General features: G+C 30.2%; 1 protein-coding gene across 1 annotated transcript; it reads left to right on the forward strand.

The window, feature by feature from the left end:
• Positions 1 to 8,030: 8,030 nt before the first annotated feature.
• Positions 8,031 to 9,421, forward strand: LOC105777562 (probable carboxylesterase 18). The gene has a single exon (XM_012600910.2). The coding sequence runs from the start codon at positions 8,213 to 8,215 to the stop codon at positions 9,221 to 9,223; it is 1,011 nt and encodes a 336-aa protein (XP_012456364.1). The 5' UTR covers positions 8,031 to 8,212; the 3' UTR covers positions 9,224 to 9,421.
• Positions 9,422 to 15,488: the final 6,067 nt, after the last annotated feature.

Genomic DNA, 15,488 nt, shown 5'->3' on the forward strand with positions numbered 1-15,488 from the left:
CTTAACATTAATTAATTTAGCCTTTTAACAAATAAAAACCAATATCGATTAACTTTTACTAATTTTATGATTTAGTCATTTTTCCTTAATTAACTATTAAATCATCAAAAATTTTGGGTCAAACTTCAATTCACCTATATAACAGCTCCGTAAAAATTTAATAAAAATATTCACGGGCTCGATTTACAAAAACGAGGTCTCAAAACCTCATTTCTCAAAACCACTTGACTTTTGATACACACCACTTATACCTTGGCTAACTGACTAAATAATAAAATCTATTAAATCACGATTAAATATTATATTATATTTAACTCATAAACATTAATTAAATATATCTATGGACTAGACCTGTCCATGGGTGGTAAGGCAGAGCCTAAAAAATTTTCAACCAGCCTTCTAGGCCCCGGCCCGAAATATGGGCCGGGCCCATTTTTTAATAAACATTAAAAATTTATTTTAAAAATAAAAAATAAAAAAATATTTTAAAAGTATTTTAAAATTTAAAAATAAAAAAATATATATTTATTATATTTGGGCCTGGGCCGGGCCTGGGCCAAAAAAGTGGTGCCCGAGGCCCGGCCCGTTTTTTAAACGGGCCTTATTTTTTTGCCCAAACCCATATTTCGGGCGAGCCGTCGGGCCGGGCCGGGCCGCCCGACCCATGGACAGGTCTACTATGGACTTTCTCGTCAGAATTGTGGTCCCAAAACCACTGCTTTCGACACCACTGAAAAACAGGTTGTTATAGACAGAGAGAGTAGTTAGGAATCAGTTGAGGCATCAATACCGTTCTGAGACGAGTCAAACCAGTGCCATTCTGAGGACGCAATGAGGGCGTCGCAAGAATGAGTAGGGGAGAATGTCAGAGGTTACATATTAAAGCTCGTAACTATTGCGCACAAAATGTCCTATAGAGGTCAAATTATTAAATGGAGGCTCATTTAACCCACATGAACTGACTTGACTCATGGAACCCATAGAGAAGCCCATCTACGTGAAGCCTTATTAGCCTAATAAACACTCTAGTAAAACTAGAGTTACTATGGTAAATAGTGTCAATCCTAAAGGGATAAAATTGTATAGAGTTTAAACCCTTAGGACTCTTAATTGTAGATAAGCTCTAATCTCGACCGTTGATATAACTTAATATGTACCGTTGGATTTGGGAGAGCTCAACTATAAATAAAGGCATTCCCCTTCATTTGTAGTCACTCAATTGTAATCCTGTATAGTAATTGAATACTATTGAGAGCATTTACTCAAACACTTGGTCTGCGTTTTTTTTCTGTGGCTTGTTTTTTCGTTTAGAGCTTCTTTCGTCTTTCGAGTTTGTTTCCGCTTTGCTTCGGTGCCTTAAAGAATTTCTACAAGAATTTTTATGTTTTGAGAGTAGACTGACTTAGGTAGGGTTTGAACCCAAAAAATGGCCTAAGGTCGTGTGATTTGTCAGATTAAAGATCTATCCCCGTGGCACTACAGGTTGGATTGATTTTAGGTCTGATTAATTCAAAATTTAAAATTTTTAGAGTTATTTTAGTTCAGATCAATTTTGAGTTTCGTTCATTCTAGATTTGGGTCTATTTCAGATTTGGTTTAATTGTGTTTGAGACTTGAGTTTTTTGAGTCAAGTCATTATTCAATTAATTTTGGACTGAAATAATTTCAATGATTTTATTAATTATGATAATAAAATGACTAACTTTTAATTTCCATGACATAAAATAGAAGTATGAAATTCAAAATTATACCACAACTATCCAAAATTAAAAAAAGAAGAAGCTAAAAGTCAAGAAAAAAAGGGTGTCGCTTGGCATTTTGGCTTCACCTATTTTACATTAAAATATTATTTTTATAGCTAGTGTCACCCAACACACTAGTGACACTCAATTTTATTGTAAAAATATTTCATTCTCGTAAATAATCTACAACATACCCCATTTTAATAATATTTTTGTATTAAATTTATTTTCATAATTTTTTGTAAAACCCTTAATTCTCTAATAAATTTATTTTGGTTAGCCTGGGTTCTCCTTTAGGTAAAAACAATGCCCAATGAAAGTGCCCTTTTACATGGTGTAACTTCTTTTACAATTAAAAATAAATATATATAATCAAATTTCTTTTTTGGGTTTTTTAATCAAATAATATAAAATAATAAAATAAATACTGAAATAAGATGAGGACCATAATATTTACTAATATAGGCAAACTCAACAGTGTAAAATCGATGTCGCCTGACCAATTGGCGACACCCCTCTCCCCTACCACCAATGATTGAAGCAATAATCACATTTGAAAAAAAAAATTGGGTGCTGCCTAAACAATCGACGACACAAGTATTTTAGACCCAAAAATACACTCGAAAATACACAAAAAATAAAACAAAAAATATTATTTTTTATTGGTGTTGCCATTGTGTCAAGTGGCACCGGGATATTTTATAATAAATTTTTTATAAAAGTACAAAAAAATAATTAAACACCCATTGGAACCCGGACCCTTGACCAACGGGTCACATCGGTGGCAGGCCGCCAAGCCAGTGTCGTCTGGGTTCCAATACCTGATATAAAAAGTTAATATTATTTTTATTATTATAAAAGGGGGTTGGTTTGATCCCCCAACCCCTCACATCTAAAGAAAAAAAATGGAAGTTGTTGCTCAAGGTCCCCCCCCGAAGGTATGTTTTAATTTTTTTTCCAACATTTAACCTACGAACAACTCATCCGGTTCAGGACTTGCTAACATTAGGTGAGCAGGTATTATGTTTGGGTACTCGGAAGCATGCATCGCATTGGGATCGATGATCGACTTATGGGCCCCGGGATCATAGTGTATGACGATGCCACAACTCGAGTTTCCTATCGAAGGAGAGTGATCATTTCCATCATCCGGTCATTTGTCGTCGATATCATCTGGGATATTGTCTAAATCGAGGTCACTAAAATCTTCATCTTCGTGATCAGAACAACTATTATTATCGGATCTGTAACACCCCTTACCCGAGACCGTTTTCGGAGTCGAGCATGAGGCGTTACTTGACTTAACTTAAAAGTTCGGGGCATAAAATTTTACTTTTGAAATTAATTTCACTATTCACAACAAATTTGTCCACCTGCGCAATAGTTACTAAATTAATTATAAATCTAGCTACAAAACTCAAAATTTAGATCTGTAAATTTTCCCTGAAACTAGACTCATATATATTTTTACCATAAATTTTTCAGAATTTTTGGTTTAGCCAATTAGAACAGTTTATTATTTAAATTCTCCCCTATTTCACTGATCGACTGTCCTGACCTCTTGTCACTAAAATTTAATCATCTCATTGGACAGACTTCATATGGTGTTCTCACTTATTTCTACAGAAAATGGACTCAATAAGGAATCTAGACATATAAATTACAACTCATAAATATTTTTTTTACAATTTTTAATGATTTTCTAAACTCAGAACAGGGGACTCCAAAAACAGTTCTAACCCTGTCTCATCAAAATTCACATATCTCAAAATATAAAATTCCTTTTGCTAAACCGTTATTTTTACATGAAAATAGACTCAACAAGATTTCATTCTATATATCATACACCCTCTAATTCATTTTATACTATCCTAAGTGATTTTTCAAATCACGTCACTGCTACTATTTGAAATCTGTTTATTTGCAAATTATTACTCTTTCATGATTTCTATGCATAATTTATCACATAGACATGTATAACAACAAACACCTTCATACTTAGCCATTTTGATAACCATTCATCATTAGATATTTACACATCATTCATTAGCAAAATCATAATACAACATTCAAAATAAGTAAGTCCTTATACATGCCATAGTTCAAACATAGTTCATCATAAATACCAAGTCGTTGTGGTTGATAGTGTGGACGATCTCCGACATCTTTAGGATCATCGACTTTGATTAATAATGCTATATAAAAAGAAAATAAACAAAGTAAGCAAAATGCTTAGTAAGTTTACAAGTAAATAAATAGCAACATTAAACACAAATAATAATAACCAAGTAACATAATCTTTAATTTCCTCTTTACTTGATCTCTTACTCATTCACTTGTTTACTTAGATAACTCATAATTATGATTTACTTTTCTCTTGCTAAAATGTTGATTCTCAATGGGTAACGTAATATACTCTTAACTCTTATAACTCACTTGAACTTGCAATTTATGCTTTTAATTGAACTTTCATGGACATAAGTTATTTACTAGCCTATTGAACCACAATAGAATAATAAGGATACTTGGGTCTATTTCTGATAATAACATGTCAAAGCCATGTCCCAGACATGGTCTTACATGAAATGTTTCATGTACTGCCAATGCCATATCCCAGATATGGTCTTACATGGGAGTTCTCATATCGGTGCCCATGCCATATCCCAAACATGGTCTTACGGGGGACCAATCATCTCGGTGCCAACGCCATGTCCCAGACATGGTCTTACATGGGACCTCTCGTCTCGGTGCCAACGTCATGTCCCAAACATGGTCTTACATGGGACCTCTTATCTCGGTGCCAACGCCATTTCCCATACACGGTCTTACATGGGACCTCTTTACCCAAATGTCATGACATTTGTATCCAGTACACTCCTGATGTTTCAACGGGGATTTTTAACACTGATTCTCTGTCATCTCATACTTGAGTCAACATTAAATAAATTCATAAAATAAACATATAATTGCTGGAAAATAAAAACATTAATAATAATTATTAAAATATTACATTTATTTACTGTAAACTTTACTCGGTAGCAAATATAGTCAAACTTATCAATTTAGTTTTCAACTTTATTCTTTCGTCGATCTACCCTCGAATTCCTTTCTTCTTGATCTATAATAGCAAATTTAACTTATTTAATACTCACATTCATTAAAACAACACTCGACTCTAACTTTGGAAAAATTACAATTTTGCCCCTAAACTTTTACACAATTACACTTTTGCCCCAAAGCTCGGAAATTAAAATTCATCTCTTATTCTTATGTTTTATGACATGCTGAACATTTTTCCCTTCTATGACAACATCAAATTCCCGATTATGTCTTATGAACATTAGGTATTTTTACCGATTATGTCATTATACTCGTTTTCACTTAAAATTGACTAGCAAAAGTTGTTTAACATAATTTCAAGCTTCATATTCTACCATAAAACATCAAAATAAACACATTTCACCTATGTTTTATTTTCCAAATATAAACCCTAGGTTAAATTATTGTTAGAATAAGCTAAATCAAGTTACCGGGACTCCCAAAACGTAAAAACATTAAAAACGGGGCTTTGAATCACTTACTATGGAGCTTGAAAGCTTGAAAACCCTAACTCTTGCTTCCCCCTTGCTATTTTTGTTCACCATGAAGAAGATGAGCACATTTTGCCATCTTTTTCCCTTTTTAATTCTTTTTATTACTAAATTACCAAATTGTCCCTAACTTAAAAATTTCCTATTTCACTTATCTCATGTCCATTTTTGTCTACCAACTTAACCAATGGTCTAATTACCATATAAGTACCTCCAATTTAAAGTTTCATAACAATTGGACAACTCTAACATGTAGAACTCAATTTTTGCACTTTTTACAATTTAGTCCTTTTGACTAAATTGAGTGCCCAAATGTCAAAATTTTTGAACGAAATTTTCACAAAATAATTCCATGAAATCGTAGACCATAAAAATATAAGAAAAATAAATTTTTTCTCATCGAATTTGTGGTCCCGAAACCACTATTCCGACTAGTCCCAAAATCGAGATGTTACAGGATCCATCTTCACCAAGCGCATCGGTTTCAATAACAACTGGATGTATCTATAATCCACCACCATAGTAATCTGAACATCCAACGTTTAGATCGATGTCAAAACTGCGCACAGACGACCTCCTATCGACGGACGCTCTAGAACCTCTGTACGCGAGTTTTCAAAATCCATATTGTTGACTTAACTAAGTTACATTTTCAACGATCTCCGCATCTGCTAACTCAACAAATAACTGAATTGGTTCGATGTTCACCCTCCCCAGCAGGCAATACAATGTGACCATTGTCTCGAAGCCGTCATTGTCTAAAAGTTTCATCTCGGTAAATTTGATAGGATTTGACAAAACTTGAAATTTGTAGAATAGTTTCGCCATCCTCCTTCCACGACGTCAGGAAATTTTTTCACTGGCCTTCTCTTTCATATCACCAATGGAACATTCCTATTAAATATTATTCTTATTTTTTGGCGAGTTTCAAAAATACAACCAACGATTATTTCTAAAATAATACCATCGAAATGAATAACTGCAAAAAATTGATTCTCCACTTTTTTCTAAAACTACAAAAATGCAACGAAGCATCTTAGTACTAACCTTAACACTAAATACACTTTTAACACAAATAAATTACTACTAAAATAATAACCAATTATACTAATAAAAAATAACCAACTAACTAAATACACTAACCTTTTCGTTCTTCTTATTTTTGGTGAAGGGGGACCTCCAACTCTGTTTGTTTGAAAAAAAAATTCCTCTCGGTATCTGTAGGGGGTTGGGGGACCAAACCAACCCCCTTTTATAATATTCATAATATTATTTTTTATTATATATATATATTTAAACAGAAAGTAAAAAAATTGATATATAAAATAATTGGTACTGGAACCCGGACCCGTAGGTCACGGGTCCGGGTTCCAATGGGTGTTAATTTTTTTAATTTTACAAAAAAAAAATTATTATAAAATATTTGGGTGCCACTTGACACATCGCTGCACCAATAAAAAATAATATTTTTGTTTTATTTTTTGGTATTTCTAGTGTATTTTCAAGTATATTTCTGGGCCTGAAATACTGGTGCCACTCATTGCTCAGGTGGCACTCAAAAAAATTATTTTTAAATGTGATGATAGCTTCAATCATCAGTGGCAGGAGAGAGGGGTATAGTCGATTGGACATGCGGGTTGAGTTTGCCTAGATTGATAAATTTTAGGGTCATTATCCTATTTCAGTATTTATTTTATTATTTTATATTATTTGGTAAAAAAAACTCTTCTTTTTTTCATTATATGAAATATATATTGTTTTGATTTTTATAGTAATTTAATAAATATATAAAATGTATTATTATGAAATAGATATGAATCAAAAATAATTTTATTATTAAATAATTTTATACAAATAATACTAATATTAATAATATTTTACAAAAGCTTTAATACAATAAAATACAAATATATGAATTTTTATACAATTTCAATTATTTATTATTAAAATTATTATTAATATAAATGAACTATTTTATCTTATAAATCATATCAATAAATAATTTAAAATTTTAAAAATAAAAAATTCAGAAATTTTAAAAATTCAATTTGTTCCTGTACTATACACAAACTCTTAGTTTGATACCTCAAAAATAAATAAATAAATGGTTATTTTGATCCCTATACTTTCCTTGCGTTTACCTTGTTACCCCCGTCTATAGTTTCCCTTAAAAAAACCCTTTGCGAATTAAACTCTGCCGCGTGCATAAAAACTAAAATTCCTTACAATTTCTAAAAACTAAAAAAAAATCATCAAAATTGCAAAAGAAAAAAAAAACATAAACTTCTAAAAATTTCTCTTAAAAAAATCTAAAAATTCCTTATTTTTTTGGAATTAAAAAATAACCCAAAGAGGAAGACATTCAGGATCATCCCATCAAAACTAAAAATGAAAAAAATAATGATTGAATTATTGAAAACTGCGTTGAAGTTGAGATATTGCTAATATCTGCCCATACATACATCCATACACTTGCTGCTCTGTTGTAATAAATTGGGATACAGGCAAGGGGATGTTGAATGCTGCTGCTGCTTTCAGAAATCGAGGTTGAATGTCCTCTATATTTCTGTATTGCACAGGTTTAACTGAAAAAGTTATAACAATGTTGTAAAATTAATTATGTAATCAACTCCCAAACTAAATATCAGAATCTGCGAAAACCTAAAACTTGCTCCATTTGTTACTTTGAACAAACATATCACACGGCTTTAAATGAGATAGCTCACGCACAGCGCATGGCACCCGAATTCAAGGATAAATTCCACATTGTAGTTTCAATGGTGAGCAGGGTAGTTGGGCGACTCATAACTGCGTTCTTTCTTTTCCGTTGACGCAACTTTTTCCTCCTTTTAAGTAAACCTTTGTCCAAACCCCAAAAACATGGCGCCTCAACGTACCAAGCCCTCCCTCCCTTTGAAGACTAGGGTCTTCATCTCCCTTATCTCCGCCGTCACTGACGCCTCCTGCCGCTCCGATGGCTCTGTCAACCGCCGTCTCCTCCGCTTACTCGACTACCAAGCCCCTCCTAATCCCAAGCCTTCTAACTCCGTCTCTTCTTCTGACACCACCGTCGATGCTTCCCGCAATCTCTGGTTTCGCCTCTTCTCTCCTTCCCTCCCTTCCGATCTCCTCCTTCCCGTTGTCGTTTTCTTCCATGGCGGCGGATTCACCTTCCTCAGCCCCGCATCCCAGGCGTACGACGCCGTTTGTCGTAGGTTCGCCCGTAAGTTTCCTGCTTTCGTTGTCTCCGTCAATTACCGTCTAGCTCCCGAACATATCTACCCATCTCAATACGACGACGGATTCGACGTTCTTAAGTTTTTAAACGACAACTTCGCCACAGTCTTACCGGAAAACGCTGACTTATCACGGTGTTTCCTAGCCGGAGATAGCGCAGGCGGCAACATCGCTCACCACGTAGCAGTCCGGGCTTGCGGAGCTGGGTTTGAAACATTGAAGGTGATGGGACTCGTTTGCATTCAACCATTCTTCGGCGGAGAGGAAAGAACGGCGGCGGAAGAAGAGCTAGCGAATGCATTCCTGGTGTCAGTTCCGAGAGCCGATTTTTGCTGGAAGTCATTCTTGCCCCAAGGTTCGAACCGTGATCACAAAGCTGTGAATGTAAGCGGACCGAACGCTGATGATATATCCGGGGTGGATTTTCCGGCGACGATGGTGGTGGTGGGTGGATTTGACCCGTTGAAAGATTGGCAAAAGAGGTACTATGAATGGTTAAAAGCATGCGGGAAAGAAGCAACATTGATGGAATTTCCAACCATGATTCACGCCTTCTACATATTCCCAGAATTGCAAGAATCTGGCCAGTTAATATTGCAGATCAAAGATTTCATGAACTGTTGCAGTAAACCCCAAGTCCCACAACAAAATTAACCATTTCAGAAGGTATTAGTATCCACATATATATATTTAAAAAAATGTGTGAGTTGAGAGGTGAAAGTAATAGTTCTTATTAGGCTGTCTGGTTATCTCAATTTGCAGGCACTAAGATATTCTTAGCAACCTTCATTTCCCAAATCCACTTGGTAATTTGTTTGGTTGAATGGAAGATTTTGATAGAATTTGGTGAAATTTTTAATAACATAAATTAATTTCACTTGAACAACTCTCAATTGACAGAAGAAATAAATTTTATTATACCATTCAAACAAAACTAAATATGCCTGCCTTTGTTAATGATGCACTTCTCAAATCAAAGAAATAAATCACTACGAAAAATGGGTGAAAATATTATATAAAACCTATCAATTATTAATGTTTCTACACGTGAAAATTAATTAATACCAAATACCACATTAATTTAAATTTTAATATAAATTGAGACCAGCATTGCATACAAATGCAATGTCACTCCATTATTAATAAGTTTACACTTTGGCCCCTCAATTTAAAAAAATTACAAGTTGATCATTAGTTGTTACAATACCATTAACTCACTAATCATTTAAGGTAAATTACATTTAAGCTCACTCAACTATTAATAAGTTTAAACTCTAGCCACTTACTTTTCTTTTTTAAAAATACAAGATAGCCACTGAATTATTAAAAAGTACTTTTAGGGTTCTATAGACCTACTTCACATTTGTATTTAGTAATCTCTCCATCTTCTAGCCTCCTCCTCCGACAAAAAACACATACCAAGCTAGAGCCTTTTCTCTTCTCTTTCAACTTTACAGTTTAATTTTCTTTGAAATAGCTTGAAACTTTATTAAATTTAAACCCACGGCTCTAACAAAGAAGCTCTCCGATCTCCATCCCATGGCAATTTGGCTTTAATATGGTTGCTGAAAGTCCTGTTCGGGACTTGTTGAAATAAGAGGCTGCTATTATTATTATTATTTGCTTTGCTTGTACTGATATTTAATGATTGGTCCAATGTAAGACTTGATTATAAATGATCTTAAATTATAGTTTTGGTTAAAGAAAAATAGTGAACGAATTAAGAGTGAAGGGTTTTACTGATATATAAACAATATGATGTCACTGTTCCTTACTATCATTTCATAAATTTCATAACTCAAAACGTTCCAACTGGCATGATGGGTGAGTGAGAAGGTAACCAACTTGCGATTGACAACCAACGCTCCCATAAATGAAAAGAAAAAGGATAAAGGGCCGGGTGAATTGAAGGGTATCAAAATTGTAAATATAGAAATTAAATCTATTATTATTATGTTTTTTTTGGAAATATTTATTTATTGTTATATATTTCTTTGAATTTTTTAGAATTAGGGTCAAATTGAGACCATTTGTAAGTTTTGAGGATTGATTTTTTTAAAAAAATTATGACTAAGTTGATATAATGTGTAAAAGTTGTTATTATACCGATCGTCTTAATTGCTACATCAACTTGCTGTTTGTGATTTTAATGGGAATAATCAAAATGACTGAACTTGTAACGTAGATGCAAACCTTTTATTTTAAGTACCTAAAATAAAAAAATATATAATTGAGTGAAACATCTATAAAAATTCCAATTAAAAAAATATCCTACTCAGATATTATTATTTTTATTTCATGGGGACAGCTTAATAAAGGATGGATGAAAATGGCGATGCCTGATAAAAAACCGCGAAGGTGGTTTAGATTTTTTTTAGGCATAATGATAGCTCTTGAAATTATGAAATATTTAATATTTGTTAAGTTGATATAATTATTCACACTTTATGCTATGTTAAGAATCAATTATTTTATTTTTCAAAAAAATATAGGATATCATTATAATTTTGTTATTAAATAGATTTCATTTTATATTGTTTTTGAAAATTTTATATATTTTTATTTTAAATAAATTAATAATTATTGATGTGACATGCACGTAGATATCATGTGCTCATGTTAGCAAAGTTAATCGAGATTAATTTTATTTATTTTTATTTTGAGGTGATTTTACAAAAAACGTAAATTTAAAACTTAAAATAATCAAAAAAATAAATATATGATTAAAATATTTTTCTTGAATAACAAATAAATAGTAAAATATGACATGTGTCGTTTAATGTCATTTACTTCTGTATCTTATTTATCCTTTTGCATATTTATGCTTATGATTTTTATTTTACATATTTTATCTATTAATTAAGATAATTTTTAAAATATATTTGAAATGGTTGGCAATTAATATGTTTTAAAAATAAAAATAAAATAAAAATAAAAATCATATAAATATAAATGTTTGATTTTATAGTATAATATTATAATCATAAATTCTAAAATAATATTGTCACATCAAACAAGAAAAGAAGAATTTATAATTCATTCAACAAAACTGTTAAGTCATTGACTCATTGTTGCATAAGTTGATTTTTTCCTACATATATATTAGTTTATAGTGTAAAAAATAATAGTCATAGTTTATTATTTTGTGTATTAATTTATTTTTCGAATGTTATTTTCATGTTCATTTTATAATGTTTGAGGTTTGGGGTTATTCCTTTTAATAATATCGTCTTTAAAATTATTTAGAATGTGATGTATCTTATTATTACACTGAATATAAAGACATTTTAAAAGTTATGGAAATCATCTTTGTCGTTATCATTTAGTTCATAAATTCTACTTGCTATGGAAGAATTTTATTCCAGTAATAAATTCTATTGGATTTTAAAGTCAAACAACGGGAAAATTAAGGAAAATTTGATTTTTTTATAAAGTAGGTCGTTTTTTTCATATTTAATAAAATAGGTCAAATTTAGAGAGAGGAACAAAAAACACAAAGCGTTTTCAGTTGACATGTTAGAAAATATTTTTTATAAAACGCGTTTTCTTTTATCACATTAGCTCCTTAGTCGATTAAATATTAGTGGTTTTTGTCCTTAAGTCTCAAATTTAATTTCTCTCGCATTTATATTTTTTATTTTATGTTGTTTTAATTTTTTAGTTTTTAATTATTTTTAATTAATAAATATATTGTCTTCAAATGTTTAATCAAAATATCTTTTATTTATATAAATAAAATAATAAATATGTAACTATATAATAAAAATATATTTTATATATATCATTATGTTAAAATATTTTTAATTAATAATTCTTTTATTTATATAAATAAAATAATAAATATGTAATTATATAATGAAATTATATATATTTATATTTACCATTATGTTAAATATATTTTATTTTTAACTAATTTGTTTGATTTTTTTCCTTTATATCTAATTTTATATATTAATTATATATTTTCTTCACCTATATTGTGATTATGATAATTTCTAATGTTATAAAATTAAAATTAATTTTTATTATATATAAATAAAAGAATTATTAATTAAAATTATTTTTAACATAATGATATATAAAAATATGTTTTTATTATATAATTACATATTTATTATTTTATTTATATAAAAGAGTTATTAATTAAAAGATGGATTAAAAATTTGAAAACAAATATTTATTAATTGAAAAATAAAAAATTAAAACAGCGTGAAATAAAAATACAAATGTAAGTAAGAAAGAAATTGAACCCAAGAGACAATGATAAAACCATTAACATTTAATCATCTAACTAAAGAAGCTAATATGTTAAAAGAAAACACGTTTTGTAAACAGTGTTTTTGTTTCTCTCTAAAATCGATCTATTTCTTTAATTTTGAAAAAAACCCGACTTACCGTACTAAAACGGGGTTTCATGACTTATTAGAACAATAATTGTTAGTTATACTTGTATGAGAGATAAATTATTTTAAAATTGTAGACAATATATTTTAATGAATTTGTTTATTTAAAATAAAATTAAAAACACCTTAAATAAATTTGATGGTAGTATTTATTATAAATAGATTAATAGGCAAAACGACCCTAGAATAAGAAAAATGGAACTTGAGTAACACAAACCTTGTAACTATCCTCTATCAATCTCTAAGACTTTCTTCTTGTGAATAGGATACAGTAAATGTACCCTTCATAAAATAATCCAATATCAATATTTCTTTACCTAATATCATAATAGATAATAAATGTTGCATCACTACCTTTTCTTTTAAAGTACAAATTTAATTAAATAATTTAAAAAGTATTGATTATTTCTAAATTTTGAAAACTATTTATTTCCTGATTTTAATTTTAATTCTATGAAATTTTATAGGCTTATGGTAAAAAATTTCTTTTAATAAAAATGAAAAAATCAATTGAACCCTTAAAAAAATTGTACCCTACTTAATGACTAAAAAAACAATTTAGGCCTCTTCATTAATAGAAATCGTTACCATTAAAAGTGCTAACATGTTTGATAGCAACCACCAAGAGAGAATACGTGACATGCCACATGGAAAGATGTTGACATGACATGTAATGTCAGTAATTTTAAAAAAATAATAATAACTTTTTTAAAAAATATATTTTTTAATTTATAAAAATAATTTAGAAAATAAATAATAAAATTACATCTGAAATGAATTTGGACAAATGTCTATACAAGTTCATTTGAACCTAAACAACGATTTGTCCAAATTTATTTTGGATGAGTTCAAAACTATAAAAATTTAGAAATTATAAAAATACTAAAAATTGTAAAAAATTCAAATTTTAATATTTTTAATTTCTATTAGTAATTTGTATATATATTTGATTTCTAGACCGTGATTATTATTATTTAGGTAGATTACACCATTAGTCACTAAATTATGAATTTTTTTGTTTAGGTTACTTAACTAAAAAAGTTTCAAAAGTTGTATTTAAGTTATTAGGCACGAACTAAGATCATGAATTAGAATGTTTAGCTTGCCTGTTATTATTATATTGTATTCACCTAGTCTAATTATAATGAGAATGAATTTGATGGTTGTCTCTTAGACTTCAAAAGTGGGTGGGAGTCTGATGCGTCTACAAACAGCTTCAACTTTTACTTGATATATTGAAGTGTTATTTTTATTATATACTTACTTAAATCATATAAAGGTTTGGATTTATCAATTATTTATATTTAAAAGTTAGGGTTAGTAGGTCTTTAATTTTTGTAAAAATTTTAAATTAGCAAAACTAAATCTTTTAAAATTATAAAATTTAATTTAATATTTTTAAAATTATAAAAATATAAACCATAAAAAATTAGAATTTTATTCGCTTCAACCTCAATTTGATTACAAGCCACCGACCGTATTTTAGAAAAAGCATTTTAATTTCAAGTCATTCACCTTTACTTCATTAGTGTCTGCCCCACCAACCCTCTTATCCTTTTCTTATTGACTCTGACAGTAGCGTGTCCCCTACACTTAGACTTTGAAACTTTTGATGTTACCATTAATCAAGTCTTTCTATTTTGGTCATTCAATTATAACATCTGTTACGAGGTTGGTTTAGAGTCTGTTTCCATTCATAGCGCCATCTTGTTGGTTTCATTTCAAACCCCTTTTGCTGGATAGGTATGGGAGCATTTGAGATTAGAGAAACACTACTCAAAATATTAATATGTACGCAAGTATTTTATATTTCTTAAATTTTAACTACTTAACAAACACTTCTAAATTTTTAATCATAACCAATTGGTATCAAAAAATTATAAAATGATCATTAAACTATTTGAAAGTTTTCATTTAAGTCACTAAACTGTTCAAAAGTTTTTATTTAAGTCACTAGGCTGTTAAGTTTCTTTTTTTAAACAAAGTCCGATTAGTGAGCTCTAAGCGGCGATTTGACAATCAATATCATAGATCAGTACCCATTGACGAGTAGAAGAGCATACCTTAGATCCAATTTGATTTGACCATCAATGTCAAAGATAGGAGAATGAAGTTGTTTGGATTTTGGTATGTAAATTCGAGACCTTCAAAGCTATTTCATGAAAAAGAATTGAACCGTAGAAGAGAAATGTAAGGAGAGCTTCCGATTGGTGCAAACAGTGCCAACAGAAAATGCCATATAATAAAGATTTTAACAACCTAATGACTTAAATAAAAACTTTCGAATAGTTCAATGACCATTTTGTAACTTTTTGAAGTTGAGCGACTAAAATGTAAACTAAATATTTGGTAAACTTGGGTGTAGTTTACTCTTTCATATACTGTACTAATACCATATATAAAACAATAATAATAGTGTGATCGGTTATTGTAACAGTGAAATTAATATTTAATGGTCCAAACCTTAGAAATGACATTATCAGGAGAGGTAGCCACAAACCCCTAATATGGACCGT

This window comes from Gossypium raimondii, chromosome 10, assembly GCF_025698545.1.
Source record: "Gossypium raimondii isolate GPD5lz chromosome 10, ASM2569854v1, whole genome shotgun sequence".
Classification (NCBI taxonomy): domain Eukaryota; kingdom Viridiplantae; phylum Streptophyta; class Magnoliopsida; order Malvales; family Malvaceae; genus Gossypium; species Gossypium raimondii.